The sequence below is a fragment of the Taurulus bubalis genome (genome assembly GCF_910589615.1).
Source record: "Taurulus bubalis genome assembly, chromosome: 4".
Classification (NCBI taxonomy): domain Eukaryota; kingdom Metazoa; phylum Chordata; class Actinopteri; order Perciformes; family Cottidae; genus Taurulus; species Taurulus bubalis.
Genome location: NC_136592.1, coordinates 5,574,933 through 5,594,932, shown reverse-complemented (window position 1 = coordinate 5,594,932; position 20,000 = coordinate 5,574,933). Strand labels below are relative to the sequence as shown.

Here is a 20,000-nt window from a genome sequence, read left to right as displayed (position 1 = left end):
AGCTCCTGAGGACAGACGGAGAGACGGGTTTAGAGACTCGTGTTTCCGACGCAGAGCTGACTGGTCAAACGGCTCTTCTGTCTCATTTACAACGGAAAATACATCAATCGGTTCGTTGTTTCAGTCAACGCACCAAACATTTACTGATCTGACGCTCTGATTTTTGTTTCACTGGGACTTATATTAGACCAACGTGAGGACCTGAGGTTGCCTTGTAGTTGCCTAGTCTAGTTTGAGATGTGGACGGCATTGTCATCGACATGTCGCCTTTTTTCTCTCGAAAAGAACAAATTACAAGATCTTCTCAGGAAAGCAAATAACTGTTGCAATGATCACTTTAGATGTGAGCAGAATATATAAATATAATTTAAAAAAATCCCTGTATACAACTTGCTAACTTAAAAAAAAAATGGAGTAAGTGTTAAGTTACTCTTAAAATTTGGAATTATATCCGCAATATGTGTCAGTGCTCTCAACTGGGGTCGACTGCCTGGCATTTAAAGTATGTGCTTGAAAATAAATTATATGAACTAAAATCTGCCCATAACATTCAATAGATACTCCAAACACCTGATAGTCCAATATGAATTCAATCCATGTGTTTATATCGTATGAAATCAAAAAAAGGCATCTTCAGACTTTCGACAATAATTGCATCTGCTGCGGCCAACAGCACCTTAAACACAACAAATTTGTCTCGTGGACAAACCCGTGCGCTATAGTGCTTTGCGTATTCAAGAGGACTGAGGCTGGAGTCGGTGAGGACAGAAGCACTTTGGCAAAATCCGCTGTGGTGTTGTACAGGACGGAGAGTGGAGCTGGGAACGTCTCTCTAACCCCAGCCAATAAACCGCCACCACTATAACAGCATCCAAGATGCACCGATGAGAGCCTTCAGAGCGTGTAAATGGCCTCTAATCGAACAGGTCTGCACGCTAACATTTGGTCGGGTTGCCTATTTTTCCAGCTGTAGTTCCAGGTCATCGTGGTTGCGGTCGTGTTTGAGCCAATAACAAAAAAACTCTCCACTCCACAGGTTTTTGGTGTTTCGGATTGGGCTGGAGGAAAGTCTGCACTTGCGGGGCTAATGGCCTCATCAATAATGCACCGTTGTCACTCACTGCACTTCCATGTGCTTTGATGGCGTTGATTCGGCCTCCCGTTCTGCTGTCCGAGGCCTTAATGGCTCCCCAGACGGAGGCGCTTCCAAGAAAGCCTTTCCGCATCCGTGCAACAATACAATGGAGAGAAATGAGATATCTACAGGAACAATAAAAAACCCGAGCCCGGATCAAGGAGTGGGAAGTGCCCTTCACTTATTTATTTATCGATATCTGTGTTTGAGCCACCCTTTATCTTTATTACCTGATAAATATTTGATGCTTCTAGCCGTCAAGACAGGATTAGCTTTAACATCTTGAGTTTTCTTTTGCATTCGATTAGAAAACGAATATGTGTTCAAATAGAGACACATTCCTTAAGAGGTGGGAAATAGACCCCAGCACCACCACCCCCACACTCAGTGAACATCCGGCTGATAATTAAGGCAGAATGTCTGAATGCCACACAAATACTGTAACCCCAGAGCCAGATCAAACAAAGAGAGCGGCGGGGTGATGCAGAGGGGAATAATTAAAGGTGGGAAGGGGGAGGAGGGTCTTGAGACAGGGATGAGGGGATGAGGAGACAGAATGAGGAGAAGTAGGGGGAGGCAGTAATTGGTGGGGTATTTCATAGAATAATAAAAGGTAAGCATGAGAACAAAGAGGAGAGAGCAGCCTGCACATGAACAAAAAAAAGGAAGGAGATTACACGACATGCTATGCTTTGGCCAACTGGAGAAAGACGAGCTACACATGAAAAGAACAGTCTGGCATTATTCCATATTTCTCTTACGGTCAAAAAATCCCATGTTTGATCCGTCTCTCTCTACTTTTTCCTACTTCCTAAAAAAGGGTTCAGTAATTCCCTTAGAAACAGCTGCTCACTGGAGTTAGTTTTTCTTATCAAACATTACTCAAACAGGAGGAAGGAGTGCTTTTATTGGGGACTACTTTCAGCGGTGGATTGATACACATTTAGTGCTGTCACGGGTTTTCAGAATATCACCCGCTTTTCCCTTTTTTAAGAATAGTTCATCATTTTAGGGAATGTACCCGTTTATTCTTCTATCATATACCCCAGTACTGAAATAATCATCAGCTGTTTGGTTACTTATTGGTTGACTGAAAATAGTGTATGATCTTTTGATAATATATGAGCTGCTCGTGTCATCTATCAAGTAGAAAAGGCAACAATTTACCGGCTCCATTATATTAGTCTACAACAATGAAAATGTTGAAAAAGTATGTTTGCATTCATTCCCTTTTAACAATAATTATGCTTTTTCATTCAAACAAATTTAAATTAGAGTTGGTTAATTATTAAAAAAATACATCTTGTTGATTAATTAATCTAATTTAATGTTAATATATGCAGCCATAGACTTAGCTAGTACTGTAGAAAAACAAGTATGTCACGTTTTCAAAATGTTGGCATCGACTCGTGACATCCCGAGTTTCAACTAATTTATCCCCCCCAGCTTCTTTGTATATTTTTCTGGGTCGCTTCCCCAGTTTGACTCTCCTCTCTTGATCAACAGGACATCCCAATATTTCCACTTTCCTGAGAAATGCTGGTGAGAAAAAAACTCTATCAATTCAAGTAAATATTAGATATCATACAGATATATCCCACAACACCAAGCTGTAAAAAATATGGTATGAAATGCTGTCCCTGTGATCCGTCAGAAAAAAGGCCCAGTGAAATGAAATGAAGCGGGGTCTCTACTTTCAAGCCAGGAACCTCTATATTCCCCTAAATTTCATAATTTCAAGACCAGATAATGAATGTCTGGGAGGAAGGGGAGGAAGAGGAGGAAGAGGAGGAAGAGGAGGGGGTTGACGGATGAATGGGAGGCGAGAGGCCGGGAGTCCCTGACACTATAAAACATGAGGGATTACTGAATGATCTATGAGCGTGAATATGTGCCTCCATGCTTCTGTACATATACGTGTGTGTGTGTGTGTGTGTGTGTGTGTGTGCTTGTTCATCCAAGTGCATGTGTGTGTGTTTATACTCCATTATGTATTTGTGCCAAATCGGTGTCTGTATGCTCACACACAAAAGCACAATTATGTGTGCGTTACTGTACGTGTGTGTGTGTGTGTGTGTGTGTGTGTGTGTGTGTGTGTGTGTGTGTGTGTGTGTGTTACGCCACACTGCCTGTTAAATGTTTCTCCTTGACTGGAGAGACCCTGAAGTCTGCTGCTACATCTGTTCCACAAAAACAAAAGACACACAAATTAAACCACAGGCTTATGCCCGGAAATATGATCTACACATTCATCGACTCCACACAAAAAAAAAAGGTATTTGAAAAAAAACAGAATCAGATGTGGAAACAACTGATGTACATAACTGCAGCTCATTAGGAACACACTTGCATATTCCTGCATACACACACACATAGAATCTCCCTTCCCCCCTTTGCCATAATGAATTTAGCATTTATTTAGACAGTGGAGTCTCTCTTCCTTGCACGCACACGCACACACACACACACAAACACACACACACACACACACACACACACACACACACACACACACACACACACACACACACACACACACACACACAGCAAATAGCAAATAGCATAATTAGGTTTATAATCAGGGCTGGCCCAGAGCAATACGGTGGGGGAGGGACTTATGGGCACTGCACCTGCCTGATTGGTTAATGAACGACGAGGAAGCCAATGACAGGAGACATCGATATGACAGAACAGAGGACTAAACAATATTAGAGGTCAGATCGATAAAGGCGTCGTGAATAAACATGAATATGGACATGTGGGACATGAAAGCATATACAGTATATGATTGTATAGCAAACTCAAACTTAATGTTTGGAATAATCTCTCTCTCTCTCTCTCTCTCTCTCTCTCTTTCGCTCTCTCTCTCTCTCCATTTGAAAGGTTAGAATTGAGTGTGTCAGTGTGCGTTGCTAACTGCAGCATCAAATAAACCTGAGAGCTTCATAAATAACCCTGATAGTGCAGGCCGGTACGTTGACCGACACTTACGCACACATATCTGCTGGCCCGCTGCTGATGGCGCCCTTTAAGAAGGCTAGAGCTGCTGGCAAAAGGCGCCGATCCCCAGAAAAACACGACAACGTTGACCTCAGGTCAAGTTAGCACTCAGCGCCGGATAAAGCAACTCCACAGCACGAGGTACAGCTGCTTTCCCCAGCAGCACAAACATCTCCATGCCACAGAAACCCGTCTTTATCCCGCCAGAGAGGTGCATGTTGGGTAAACGACCCCACCTGGTGGCCGTGGGTATCATAACAAGACATCAGCTGACATTTTTTATTTCATCAGAATTGTATGACTCTATGATTGGGGAATATCTGAAAAAAAACATTACATAAAACACAATGCCAAAATGCGGTGAACGGGCTAAATGGCAGACGCAATCATTTACGCACAAAAGGCCGAACCTGTGGGCGTTTTCGCTCTGCACTTTTATAGATGTGATGTGTCACAACCACAAACAAAAAAATACTTGTTTGTGGACGGTGAAACATTTGCGGGTCATAGTACGTGATTCACAAAAATGTAACGACGGGCTGAGATACGACGCTAACGTACTCTTAATCATTCTATCTGTGTTTCTCATCAAAATGATGAGATCAAATCTTACGTGAAAGAAGTTTGACTAGCATGACAGTATTATTGTTTTGGCTTGAAGGGACTGACTGCTTTTTGCATTGCTGGAGGACAAAAATGACTAAATGGGACTAAAAACTAGATGAGGACAGATGACAAAATGCACCGACATCCCCCGAAACTATGTTCACGCCACGCGATATGCAGTGTGTGTGTGTGTGCGTGTGTGTGTGTGTGTGTGTGTGTGTGTGTGTGTGTGTGTGTGTGTGTGTGTGTGTTTTATGTTTTATGTTTTGCTCTTTCGCGAAAGGGGGACCCCAACGTCATGTATCAGGCAGGAGGTGAAGAGCTCAAACCGATACGTTTCATCTATCACCAGCCTCTACGATTGGTCAAACACAAACAGTGTGTATGTGTGTGTGTGTGTGTGTGTGTGTACGACAGTATGTTTGCAGTTTGACAGTGAACATCAATCTGTGCGATGGTAGTGATGCCCAAAGCCCTGGCTGGGGTTGAAGATGATTCTACTATCAATCAACCTGTGTGTGTGTGTGTGTGTGTGTGTGTGTGTGTGTGTGTGTGTGTGTGTGTGTGTGTGCGTGTGTGTGTGTGTGTGTGTGTGTGTGTGTGTGTGTGTGTGTGTGTCCAGTGTCTTAATCGCTTGCCCTGTTTCTCCTTCTCTGTCCGGATCAATACCATGGTTTCAACACCATACACAAAACACAATCAATCTCTCTCTCTTTTCTCAAGCAAAACACACACACACACACACACGCACACACACACACACACATAGCTGACAGAGTTTCAAGCAAGACAAGGTCAGGGCACAATCTCCTCGCATGCACCGAGATCTCATCAGTGTGTGTATCGGTGTAGGTTTATTACAACTAGAAAAGATGGGCAAAGCTGTAAAAAATAAGACCTGAGTTGTAATAAAGTGGAATTTTTCCTTCCACGGCTGAATAGTTTGAAGCACTGGGACATGAGTGAAAAGCAGGGTGGTCCGGCCCACCTTGTTCCTCTCGAACAGCTCGCTCTGGATGGCCTTGAGGTCGATGTCGAGCGCGGAGGCGGCCTGCCGGCGCTTCTTGGCCAGCTGCTCCTCCAGGTCTTCGGCCTGAGCTCTCAGCTTCTTGTTGTCCCTCTCCAGGCCGAGTTTCTCCGTCTCCAAGCGCTCCCGGCGCCCCCACTCCGCGGCGTTCTCCACCTGCAGCCTCTCCATCTGACGGAGAGAGACGCACAAGCTACTTTCACACGGCGATTCCGCGATGCACAAGCCGGCTCTGCGAGCGGTTTGAGGTGGTTTTAGTTTCCCCCTCCACGCTCCTCCCAGTCGCTCTGCTCTCCGGTCCCCTCACCTCGGCTCGCAGCTCAGCCAGCTTCTTGTCCATACTGGTCCGGGCTCCCAGTTCGTCCTCCAGGTCTTCAGATATGCGGCCCAGTTCGTCCTGGTGCATTTCCTTCAGCAGGTTCAGCTAGATGGTGTAAGGAAGAGAGAGAGAGAGAGAGAGAGAGAGAGAGAGAGGGGTTGGGTTTTTATCTTGCACTTTATTGTCAAAGGGTAACTTCTGTATTTTTCAACACCTTTCCCCAAGTCACTAATGGAGACGGCAGGTTGCAATGTAATCGCTCAAAGAGGAAGCTTGTGTTTCTCTGCAGGGGTCCAGGGTTCTAACAGTCGGAGCCTGTCAGACAAAAACGAACACTTTTAGTGGAACGTACATGAACGGTTTATCGGCTGCTTTCTGCAGAGTTCTCCTTCAATACTGGACCGGTAAAAAAAAAAAGTGTCTCCCATTTGGCACTTAGAGACAACAACTTGTAAGTAATAAACCAAGCTAGAAATTCTCCTTCATCTGACTCCCACCTTTTTTTTAAAGCAGCGACTCTCCAATGACAGCCGAGTGCTGGAGTAAAGCTGTGAAGATCCACATTATTAATCTCTAAGTACATTACATGCTGCGAATTTACAGACCACAAGTATGTTTGATGTACAATTCACGACCTATCAGGTTAACTGACAGATTAAAGCGGCTCTTTCTTTACTCACATTAATTCAAGCATTAAACCAGGCTGATGAGAGCGGAGACAGAACCAAGGTCTTTACCCTGAAGCTTTGCTTTTTTTTAAAATACTTTGTAATCTATTCATCGTGGAATGAATCCAAGTCCCAAAAAGACGAAAGGTCCTTCAGTCTCAGCAACAAGCTCTCCTTCCAACTTTTGCAACAGCTTGATATTTAGCGCTATCTCCACGTGTGTCAGGAGAGACGCTCCTGTTCCCGTCTTTTAAAAGAAGAAGCCATTTCTGGAGCCAAACATCGCCTGTGATCTTGAAGTATCTCGGACAACAAGCGCGTAGATAAGGCGACCCGGCCTCCTTTGCCGTCCCTTTTCATCCCTCCTTGTCCTTATCTTATCTCTGGCCGTGTCTCATCTGCCTCCTCTCCACCTTCCGGCACTTCGGCCTATCCCGCTTTTGATCTCCATCTCTCCTAACCCCGCTTATCTTCAAAAACAGCCGCTGTCGCCTCATCTACACATCTCTCATATGTTTTACCCTCCTTTTCTCTCCCCCACGCCGCTTTGATCAAACGGCCGTTCGGCGAGTCTTTCCATGAGACCCCTGTCCCTTTTTCTTTCTCCCGTGTCTTTCCCCTCTGCAGGCCTGCGCTGCCCCCGAGTGGTGGAACACTGCCAGAACATCGGCCGTGTCTGAGCCCTTGAACCCTCGGCTCTGTGGGTTGCCAGTTTGGTCCTCTGACACGCAAAGAGACACATGAAGACCTGATCCTCACGGCACCAAACAAAGGAATGGAAAGAGAATCTATTGTTGTCCATGTGCAGCAGGTGACAGCATTATTGTTTAATACTACTGTGTATCTGCAGATGAACTACACTATCCTAACGTATACACATGAATGCATCTTTATATGTGCTACTGCATTCTGTTGGGTTCTGTTATCTCAAATTTGCACAATTTGAGAATATGGAATGAAACTCAAGAATACCGAATGATATCTGGCGTCCCAATAACACCACATGAGGCTCCGCATCCTGCCCCATATGTTCTACATAACTGCTTTCGGAGATCCATAAAGAAACGTCTGTCATTTTTTTTTACAGTCAGCAGCCGAATTAAGAGACCTGCTAAAGACAAGGAATGTGGACACATCATAATGCTGCGTCACCTGATGGTCCTCCTGTCACTGGAATATAGAATGGAGATGGTTTAATAGTTGAAGATTTCATATTGATATTGTGGCATTATAAAATGGCATCAAAAGCCAATTTAATGATGAATTGTCATATTATTAGGCTAAATGAAAATAATATTGACTTATTTCAATTTGACTTGCAGAGTCCAGTGGGATAATGTGTAATTTAAACATAAACTTCCAGTTTCAAACTCAAAACTACTTCTATGTAATGAAATATGCAATCCTTGAGTGAAAAACTTCAGCTTGGATGACAGCAGACTAATTGACTCTTCCACATAAATCGTTTTTTCGTGCCAAGAAAATTTAAAGTACAAGATTTGGCAAGTTCTACTAAATCACTCGTACAAGTGACTCAAGAACGGATCTTAAAGGTGCGGTTCTTGTGCACATCTGGAGCACTTCCTTCGGCGCTGCATGATCCTTGGCAGCCAGAGGCGTGCGGTAGGAAGGCCCTGACATGCGGGCCTCTGTGTTAAATGAGCTGCCAGCTACAGCTTCAGATTTTGGGTTCGGATTTGTTTGAGAAAGGCGATCCAAATCTCTGAGACCAATAAAGTCCGACCACACCCGCAACAAAAACCCCGTCCAGCTGCCGACGGATGAAAACCACCTCCGTGGCCTCGAATTGCAAAACAAATGTCAAGAATAAACGGTATCTGGTCAGCGCCAGCTAGCAGCTTGGCTCTAAAGGGACAGCGGTGCTTTTGAGCTAAATGCATTCGGCATGTCATCAGCGGGCAGGCCGGCATTTGTCGGGCGGAATCGAACCATCTGCAGCTGAGAAGCAAAAGACCAAGGAGCTGAAGGAGTGAGCCTCCATCCAGGGGCAGGATGCCGAGGCGGTTCTCTCTTTTATCCTTCTTCCACTCGAATTAGTGCGCATGTGCAGGTGTTTTAAACACTACGGATAGGCGATCGACCCCTTTCCCATTGACAGTGGACCACGCAGCACACGTGTACCACCGTGTGTTTTTTTCTTCCCCTGGTGAGACACATTTCACGTCACGGAAGCAAAGTTAGTAAACAGTGAAAATGTTCAAAAAAGCGGTCAAACCCAAGGAAGACCAAAGCCAGATGTTAGTGGATGTTTTATGTCCACTGGGAAAGAGCTTGATAAACACCTCGAAGTGCACCTGTATTACAGGAGGTGGGGTGTTGGAACACAGGGGCCTCTACAAAAAGGGCCAGAGCCAGCTCCGGCCCCTCCGGAGGCTCAGACGGTAAATAAAGACCCCGACGGCTCCCGCTTGAAAAATTGAAGGCAGTCTGACCCTTTATCTCAGTGGTCGCCAACCCGTCGATCGCGATCTACCGGTCGATCTCGGTAAAACATGTGACCTTCAACTAGTGAGTTAAAGAGAAAATACAACTAAATTGTGCGTGAAGTGTATTTATTATTTGATTTGAGGGTTAATGGAAAGATAATTAATGTAATTATATCTGACTGATATTTGTGTTCAGGACATTTCTGACCACATCCAAATAAAATATCTTAACTTTACCAATTCAGATATTTTACAAAGTAAAAACTGAACTGATTTTGTATCTTTCAAATAGATCATTTCTAACATTTTGCTAAAATTATGCTTTAATTCCAAGAGTCCAACAGTTAATATTGGTAGTTCATCCAGCCGGCTCATTGGAAATGTGTTTTTTCTTGTTCATATGGTGTGCGGTTAACAAATAATTTCCTTTTTATGTTGCACTGAAATTAAGTCATTTAGTGTGTTCTTGGTCACATCAAATTGAAAGCTGGACCAAAGTGTTTGTTTTCATTCAATTACAATTAGGCCAAATAAAAAGCCTCAAGTTGTAAATACAGTCTGGACAGTCTTTCTCTCTCAACGCCTCAATAGGTAGATCTTGCCTGTCACCGAGGCAGAGGTCAGGGATCTTGGGCTTAAAAAGGTTGGTGACCCCTGCTCTATCTGAACCGAAACCGCAATCCAGCAGTCAGTCGCAACATGAAAGCACACAAAGTTGAATGAGCACAGAAAGTAGAGGCCGGCTGCTACGCTCTCACCTGTTTCTGGGTCTCCTGTTTGGTCTTGCTGAGCTCCTCGTATTTCAATTTCCACTGAGTGAGTTCGACCTCCAGCCTCTCGATGCTCTTGCTCAGCGCCAGCTTGTCTCTGGTGGGACACACACACACACACACACACACATACACACACAAACACAGACACGACACACTCAATCATGCTGCTCTGGAGCCTGAGCGGGTTATTATTTTAGTCAGCAAACGTCTTGTTGCACCATCGATCAACTCCTTTCCAAACCGCCGCGCACCTGTCGGGTCACACATTTTACACATTTCACACATGGCCCTCACGTTTTAGTGCTTTGCCGGCGTTCTCGTGGCTGAAAACGGCTCATACAGGAAATGAAAAAAAAGTGTTTGGTGCTCTTCCTGTCAGCAGAGAAGGCCATTACTTTGACTGAGTGTAGAATAAGCAGTGGTGGTGTTACACTGGTCCTCACAGCTGGGTAACACTCTCAACAAGGTATTAAAGAAACCACCTAAAGTGCAAACCCATACAGTATGAGGGACCTCTACTGAGCAACTGAAATGCAGAACCACCAATGCTTTTTGAAACAGTGGTGGAAGTAGCATTCAGATCATTTTAAGTCATCTATTTAGCATTAAACTGTATGGACTCCCAAAAGACCCCAAAAGAAGAAGAAGAATGGTTATGGCAACGAGGCAACGGGCGAGTGATTGACATTTCGCTACGCTACCAGATCTCTACATGGTCTTCCTACGTCACTCCTCTGAGTCTGAATATGGTCACTTCCGTTCATCGGTTGCAAAAAAGCCAAGATGGCGACGGCCAACTCGTTAAACTAGAGGCTTCTAAACAGCAGTCCATGAACCAATGGGTGACGTCACAATGACCGGGTCCATTTCTTATATACAGTAGTCTGTGATCCTGACGTTTAGTCCTCGGGTCAACCGGCTCATCTTCCCATAATGCAACTAATAGCCTCTTTTAGTTGGACCCTTCCCCAACCTGTAAACACCCACGTTTCAACTCTTTCTATGGCTTTGCCTTATGAAAAAACTGGAGCTTCTGGTGGAACATATCATAGTGGGTAGTTTAAGAATGCATTGTATTTAAAAAGTTAAATGATGTGTTGTCGGGTTAACAATGAATCTGCCAAATAACCAGTTCCTAGAGATGGTTGCACACTTCACACCTGTGCTACATTTTGGGGTTTTATGTCCCACTTACTCTCTCTCTTTCAGCAGGACTTTCTGGGACTCGTCCAGGCGGAGCTGCAGGGCGTTGAGTTTGCTGGAGTCTTCCTCCACCGTGCCGATGTCCTCCCACAGCTGCCTGCTGCGCTCCTGCCGGCTCAGGCCGGAGGATGAGCGCGAGGCGGACGGATTAGTGCCGCCGCGGCTTTCCCACGCCTCCTGAGTGTCACCGTCCGGGGCCCTGGAGCGCAGGACCGACTCCAGCACCTCGAAGTCCTGACAGAGAAGATGATATGAGAGGCACGTTGTCGTTGATTGTTTGTCTCGTCTAACGTCTCATGTCTAATGCTATGCACCTTCCGGCAAGAAAAAATCCTCGTTTGGGTAAACATTCATGGTTAATAACTGGTTTCTGATTCTGATGCTTCATACCGGTGTATCACTGAAACGCAGGTATCAAGGGGAGGTCGCTACAACTCAATCCAACAGGGCAAGAAATGGTCTAATATGTTGATGAGCTCAGCTTTATCAAGAAAAATGACCCAACATGTAATAAACCTGTTATCCTTTCATACAAACGGATATGACTGGGAAATAGTGGATAACATACAGTAAGAGAAAGGTAGTGTGCAAGTCAAGAATTGTAAACATAGATTAGACAAAATTCCAATAAAATGTGAAAAAATACGATGCAAAATATGCACAACATATCTGTTATAAAATGACAGAGCTGAACAGTTTGAGAAGTTGAAGTTTTGTGCAGAAATATGCAAAATATTGTCGAGGGAATTTGCAAAAGTTCACCGTGTGAAAGTATAAATAGAAATGTGTGCAGAGTACAGAGATAATAGTCCACAAGATGAGTGTTAATGTGACGGATAGAGGAAGGGACATGTCCCCACCAATATCCAGGGACATTATGGATCCATAAAGCTGCTCTAACACAGCCGCAAATCAGCGAAACGATAGGATAAAAAAAAAAAAGAAAGGCGCCCGCCAACCGTGATGAAGTGTTATGGCTTCGGTCTGATTTGGAACGCTACAATATCAGCAGAACAATAATGCCACGCACAGCAGACTACAGGACAGGTAGGGTTTATTTTTCAGGAAATATAATGAATTTATTCTCATTACGTTACAACTTTATTCTTTTATTGCTACGACTCTCTTGACAAAACCTCTCATGTGAACAGGCGCACTTTTGAAGAGGTCGCTTCCTCAAACAAAAGACGAAAGAGGAGTAGGGATCCTACATGTGTGTGTTGACGCAGCAGCAACATTACATGAGAGAAGTTCATCCACACTAGAATACATATTTGAAAACTATACAGACTTGCCACTTGTCGTAAATAAAGACCATTCCTCCGTAAATAGGTGCACATCAGGGGGGAAAAATATTTTATCACAGAATTTTGCTTCTTTTTTTAAGATGGTGTGACCGCGCCTTTTATTTGAATCCTCTGTACCAAAGTCTCTTTAAAGGTTTTCCAGCAGTTTTGTCCATAACTGAACACATGCAGTCATTGTGAATATAAATATCATATAATCCCCCTGGTTTAAAATGTTGTGCTATATGGGTTTGTGTGTGTGTGTGTGTGTGTGTGTGTGTGTGTGTGTGTGTGTGTGAGAGACACACTGGTGTGTATTAGCAGTTTCCCACTCCATAATCTCCTAACCTCTTCACATTCCATAACTCCTGAAAAATCATCAGGCGGATGAAAAGCTTCATTTTGGTTTCAAGTTAGGTATCAGTGTCATTCCAAACTACCCGTACCTCATGTACTGACTCATGTACTGACTCATGGAGCCCTGATTTTGAAGGCTTTGTCATAAATAGGGGCCTTTTACGCAACAATATGTCCCTCTTCTGTCCTTGCTGGTTCCCTCTCCGCCCTCCGATCCTCCCTAGAAGGCTGCAAGTCAAACGGTTTCATCTCTACGGTTTCTGCCAACGAGAATCCTAACAGGCGGGTTCCTCCGACCACAAAAATGTTCACATCTCGTTGTGTTTAGCGGCCTTTACGAATATTAAATTGGAAACGTAGAGCCTGTCCTCTCCACGTAGTAAATCTGTTGGCGTTGGCGCTGCGACAAAAAAGAACACAAATGTTTCCCCACCCTTCATCCTTCACAGCATGTGTGCCAGATGTTTACAAGCGAGGTCTGGGTCTCCCAGAGGCTTCATTAGGCTGCGAGGTTTTCTCAAAATGAACCATCGTGATGCCTTTAAGAGTTCTTCAGAAATATCCGAGGACGTTGTTTCATTAAGGCGTTTGTGATCGGATGGTGATTGTTATAAGCCGCTGGCTTGTTATAACGGTGGATTTTATTTCCTATGAAATCTTCACAATAAAAGTCTGATGTTATTTTTGCTGCTTCCTCTTCTCCTGCAGTATTGGTGGACTTGCTTTACTGAAGAACAGTCGCTTACAAAGCTCTGCTAATTTGTAGTCCCCCTGTGATGTCGCCCATTGGTGTGTGGACTGCAGTTCTGATGCCTCGAGTTCAGCATTGGTTGCTGTCGCTTTCTTGGTTTTTGTCCGTCTCCATCTTGTTTTATCGCAAACAAGAAGAGACACATTATGATGAATCCCACTGCTCTTTATGAAAAGACCCGGCAGACAATTGGTGAAGGGAAGGCATTAACCTTGTGTAGTTAGGGTCAGGGTAGCCTATTAGTCAGAGCATAGGACCCGAACAAATCAGGTTACCAGTACCTCAGGAGCATGGAGGCCTGGCCAAACCTAATGAAGCTGCACGGGGAGGGGGGCGTCTCGCCAAGAAGAGCAGTGAGATTCATAATAAAGCGTAAGCGAAACAAGAGGGTGAAGCTAAGTACAACCAAACACTGAATAAGACCAACATGTTACAATTAGCTTTCATGAGCTGAAAACACACCTGTAAAAGGGTTAGTTTTTTATGTTCTGGTCGCAACCTGTCAATCAAAACATAGCCCCGCCCTAAAGCATCCCCTGCTTTATGGTCTATTTGACTCTAAATGACCACAATTTACTCAATGAGCATCATGCTGTATTGAAGAAGACTTGGAACTAGAGATTGAGACATAAACTCATGTTTACAATGTTTACTGAGGGAATAAATCAAGAGAGAAGTAGAGTCATTTTCTATAGACTTCTATACAATCTAATTATATTTGCAACTCAGAGGAGTCGCCTCCTGATGGCCATTAGAGAAGTTTAAGGGGCTTCAGCATTGGCTTCACTTTTCAGACCTGCAGGTCGCTTCTTGACAAAAAAAAAAAATCAGGAAATGTTGGATTTTCAGACAGCAGGTCTGACCTGTGCTCTCTCTTCTCTTTTGCTCCGGCCTTGGAGAGGAACTCCCGTGAAACCACACCTCCCTCACATCCAAAGTTAACACGAGCCAGGCCACCTCGGCCATGTGGTCTGGCTTATCGGCTCCCGATGCGAGGGAGATCCGAAGCCTAGAGCCTACAGACCTCACAGGAGTCGCATTGAAAAGACGTAAACACGGCCTGATTCTGTGTTTGAGGTGTGTTTAGTGGCACAGCACAAGATCAGAGCTCATCCTAAAATCACTCAGATCCACCGGCTACCGAGGTGGAAGTTTACGCTGTTAAGACCCGACCTGATCAATGAGACTGAGTTTAATTTGGGTCTGACTCGGGGTCCCGGTCGGGTGGACCTGTGAAGACCTCTACATCAGTGAAACAGAAAGGGAGGCTGACTCTACAGAAACAGGCCATATCAGCTGCCTATTTAACCCAGACTAAAGGCATTCACAGCATCCACTGGGAAGAGAGGTCAAAGGTCATCGACTAGGAGTCAATGGACAAACGAATGAGGTCATTCACATCCAACGAAAAGGGCCTTTTAACACTCCTGACACAGACCGTTGACTTAAAACGTGTCACAATAATAAAGTAGATTTTGGTTTCACCATTTAAACCCAAGAATAAACATTGGAAATATTCCCCCCCTACAGCTTGCATGCCGAAAGGAAGACAGAGGTGCGACGCTGCTGCTGTCATGACAGGCCCTCCCCAACAGAGGGACCCGGCGCGTAACAGATGTCGGTGAGCCAGACTGTTGTCCTGTGCCACATGTGGAAGTACTCAGCTGTGTGAGAACCAGAACAATGGACGGAGACAGGAAACGAGGCTCTGCTGTGTGTGGGTACCAGTTAGCCACATTATCAGGGCTTAGTTTGGAAGGCTGCAGCCTCACTGTGTATTTCTCTGTCCCTGTGTGTGTGTGTGTGTGTGTGTGTGTGTGTGTGTGTGTGTGTGTGTTGCCATGGAAACCCCCCTCCTGAGCTAGCTGAAGGTCAAGTCTGATAGGCAGTGACAGTGATTTTTATTCACTGATGCACAGGCTCCTTCGTTATGAGGTTACAGCTCACGTACGTGTGTGTGTGTGTGTGTGTGTGTGTGTGTGTGTGTGTGTGTGTGTGTGTGTGTGTGTGTGTGTGTGTGTGTGTGTGTGTGTGTGTGTGTGTGTGGTGAGACAGTATACAATTGCAAAGAAACAGAGGGGCCCACCCGGGTGTGCTGTAGACACTGGGAGAAAAAACACAAAAGGTCATAGTGTTGTCCCATGGGATTAGGGCCGTTGTTATCTGCTGGTATTGACGATAACCGTGATATTTAAGAAATGAAACAGTGATATCATGTTATTCATAAGAATATAGTCAGATAGTGACCGAAAGAATAAGATCAGAGAATCAAGCGGACGAAATGAGCTTTTGATGCTCCTTCGCATCAAAACGAGGCCAGCTGAAGAGGACAAACCAACGGGTGACGCCACGATGAATACGTCCACGTCTTATATCCAGTCTATGGATACGTCCAACTGGTCGGAGCCCACGGGAGTAGTCCCAGAACACAATGGAGAGGTCATATATCTTGTTTGGCCCGGAAACGCCTCGGGGTTCACTGGGGAAGAGCTGGAAAACGATGCTGAGGAGAAGGACGCCTGGAATATACCTCGCTAAGACCGCTGCCCACGGAGAAGTGGAAGATAATGGATGCATGGCTGTCAATGACATATATATATATATATATATATATATATATTTATATATATATATATATATATATATATATGATCATGTCATGTAATAAATATTCCAGCGCATTCTAAATCACGCTTTTGTATAGTTGTGGTTACAGACTCTCTCTGTCTCTCTCACTCTCTCTCTCTCTCTCTCTCTCTCTCTCTCGAGACGGCGGCAGACACAGAAATACACACTGTGGCTGCAGCCTTTCGATTAAGCCTCAGTTCATCAGTGGAAGACCGGCAAGCTCCGAGGAGAAACAAAGAAATGATAACGGATCTTGAGAACTTGAGAAATGTTTACTTTGGCCCCGGTCCAACTCTACCTCTGTTCAAATCTGTTATTATTACTTAAAATGCTTCAGCAGTTAAGATAGACCTCAGTAAGTCCAGCAGAATGCATAATGTACTTGACCTCTGTTCGCGTGTCTCCTCCTATTATTTGGGGTTATCCTTTATCAGCATAAATCAGTGGTTCTCAACTGGTCTGGCTGCTGACCCACCATCACCATCAATGTCATCATGAATGACAAGCCGCGACCCAAATCGAGGAAAATGTTCAACTTCTCAAATTGATTGAATGAAAAGATGGTGCAGTTTGAACCTTTAGGTAAAGTGCAGTCCGTAAGCTATCCGTTGATACATTGAGTGGTTACATAGTTTGGTTTTCCTAATATTCAACGCGTGGAGAAGTGTGAAAAACCATCTGGCAACATGTTCAGAAGCCTGTGCAATTGCCCTTTATGGTGGAACATGTTTACCTTGTGTGTCAGTCTGTGTGTTTGCTCCATGTATCAGAACCTCATTTTCAGGTATCTACAGAATGTAGGTATTTAGTTAACCCCTTCAGTTTATTCTGATTTGTTTTGTATGATGTAGGAATTCTCACCTCTCGTTCTCGGAGTTCTTAGTGTGTGCGTCTGTGAGTGTGTGCCATTTATTTTTATTTATTCATTATTATTACTTTAACAGCTCAAGGATGTTCAAGGAGCAACCTGTTTGTGCACTTTCTGAAGATTTTTTGCACTGTCAGTTCTGTTTTTGAATAAAGGGTTGGAAATGAACGCTTTTTTTATTTATTAATTTTTTATCTGATTCATCGATTAATCGAAAAAAATATCTACAGATTGATTATTAAAATAATCGTTAGTTGCAGCCCTAGAACCCAGACACGAGGGCGTTTGATGTTGAATGATGAACATTTGTACAAAGCAGAAATAGTGGGTTATTTCTGCCATGGTGGATGTTTTCATGGCGATAAGCCCCTCCTCCTCTCCGGCGCAGATGAAGCGTATGATCACAAGTAGACCGCTTTCTGCCCCGGGCATGGACCTGCGACCCACTGAAAACGGGTCCGTGACCCACCAGTTGAGGATCACTGCTTTAATGAGCATATGATCAGTCAGAGTGCTCTCCCTCTCCTCTCCTAGACAGACTGTGTCTGGCCTGTTTCCACAGGAGCTCAGTGCTCTCGCTGAAGCTTACTGGTTGAACACCGATGATCACAGCTACTGTAGTAGTGAAGAGAGCTCTAGTTCCCCTGTAGGGAGCGAGAGCACTCTCTTCACTACTATTTCAGTAGCTTTGATCATTCGACTCATTCTGTTTCATTTGGCAAGAAAAAAAATAGCTTATTGTTTTCCACGATGATTAGTTATTTTTTGCACATATAGAACTTTATTTTCATTGTTCTAAGTGATTGCAATTAAAACAAAAAAATTGTCTGATGGAGCAATCTGATTTACTTGAAAGTGATTGCAATTTTCTTTATTCTGTTACTTATAAAAGCACAGATGGAGTCACAAAATGATGTTATTTACAGAAAAGCTTGGCGAACCACTGCTTTAAGTTTTACAACTCCACCTCCCGTGATGTCAGTGCACATGGGCTTTTGACCTTATTTGTTCCTGTGTGTATGCAAACAGAACTGGCGATGGGTTTTGGCAGCGCTATCCTGTCCTTTCACCCGACCCTGTCCGAGAGTATAATTAGCTCCAGACCTGTGATGGAGAAAATCTTTGTTTTGTATTTCCGCAGATGCTTTGTTGGCAGACCTCAAGTCCACAACATCCCACATTTCCAAGCGTCCGCTCTTCCTGTCTGACGAGACCGCCTACTCCTTCCCTGTTGGGGATCAGAACCAGCCAGACCTCTGCTCTCCAGCCCAAGTCCCGCCCACACCCTCTGCGCTAAACTTGATGAACTAGACTTGATGAAACGGAGGTAAAAGCTACATGCGCTATTGTTTGGCAAGTGAAAGATTAAAAGCATTGTTTCATTTACTTCTGGATACTAAAGTGACTTCCCTTCCTCTCCTCAGTCCTTCAGCCCGGCTCAGAGAAGTCCGTGGTCTGGAGACGGCACCAGTCCAACTCAGCCCATTGTTGAAGAGGACCACGTGTACAGGTAGGACCAGTTGGATCAACATACATATCTAAAACAAACAACTCTATTTGATGACTTTACTTGGCAGCATTTTTGTGGAAATCCCCGACCGTATTTTGCAAATTATAGGGAGAACATTAAAGGGGGAACATAATAATAATACTTTGATTTTCTTTCTGAATACTCAAAGATGCTTAACATAGGAATCATTCACCCACTGATGAGAGGAGCTACCATGCAAGGTGCCCCATCAGGACTATCTAACATTCATACACAATGGATGTGTATAATCTTTTTGACACACACACACACTCAACTTGAAATCTCCATTTGGCTGTGGACTCATCTGTGAGCCAGAGATGCCGGCCTCCAAATGATGCCAGTGCCAAAATATAGCATCCCTCTCAGTCCTTGGCTCTGTTCATAATACATATTGGTTCTTCTCTGTGCAGTTTCCCTAATAAGCAGAAGAATAGTGAGTCATCAGCTGTTGCCATGAACTCATCCTTGGGCAGCAACCTGTCTGAGCTGGACCTCCTGCTGCTGGAGCACCCGGCCGTCCCCACAGAAGGTACGCAAAGGGATTATGTTACAATTCATAAAAGTCATTTTTTATGGTTTTTCAGAAAACACAAAAAACTTGACCAAATGTAACATAGTGCACAAGCTGCCTCTAGACACTGTGCAACAGGCATACTGTATTACCGGTCAAATGATGTTATGATTACTAATATTCTGTTCGAGTGAGATTATATAATATGTAATAATACTCTCTGCGCTGTTCATATCTTTCATCCCAGCTATTTTTATTTTATTTGTATTTTTGTATATATGTCTCATCCCTGTTGTTGTTTTTAGTAAATTGCTGCTACTCCGACAACAAATTTCCCCTTGGGGATTAATAAAGTATATCTTCATTCATTTTCATTGACAAAAATGCTCGCAAAAACTAACTAAATTGCTAGCTTCAAAATGCCATCTTGTGTTGAGCTTTGAAAACATTTCAAGTTAGATACAACATTATTCATTATTGGAAACCTTAATAGCAACATTTTGAAATATCTTTTTTCATGCGATGTTTCTTACTCATCTAAATCAAAGCATTTCTACTTTTGGTTTATTTTATTTTATTGATAACTTTTGCTTCTTTTGTTAATAGAAATGGGCTTTTCTAGACTTGTTTTTAAGTAAAAATAAAAAGTATACATTTTGGTATCTGGACCAAAACTTACATATTATATTTACACTAATATGAAATTACTCTTTACTTCCGTTTCTTGGTTTATATAATGGCACTGTATGTGGAGAACCAATCTAATGTGGGAAAAACAAATAAATGAATACATTTAATGCTCAAATACATTCAAATTAATAAATTAATGAACAGAAGGCACAAATAACTCTGTAATTAGTCTAAATGCACATCCCAGAGAGGTTTGGTGG

At 43.7% G+C, this 20,000-nt stretch overlaps 1 protein-coding gene across 1 annotated transcript in view; it reads right to left on the bottom strand.

Moving 5' to 3' along the window:
- ccdc102a (coiled-coil domain containing 102A) overlaps positions 1–20,000 on the bottom strand; it is a gene marked incomplete at its 3' end in the record, with an annotated part of 52,752 nt that overhangs the window by 7,151 nt on the left and 25,601 nt on the right. The window contains exons 4-8 of the mRNA XM_079216642.1: positions 11,171–11,412; positions 9,961–10,069; positions 6,076–6,192; positions 5,730–5,939; positions 1–5 (exon numbers count right to left, since the gene is read on the bottom strand). The exon at positions 1–5 is cut by the window's left edge and continues 166 nt beyond it. Coding sequence (XP_079072768.1) covers positions 1–5; positions 5,730–5,939; positions 6,076–6,192; positions 9,961–10,069; positions 11,171–11,412 — 683 coding nt within the window. The remainder of the gene's footprint in view (positions 6–5,729; positions 5,940–6,075; positions 6,193–9,960; positions 10,070–11,170; positions 11,413–20,000) is intronic.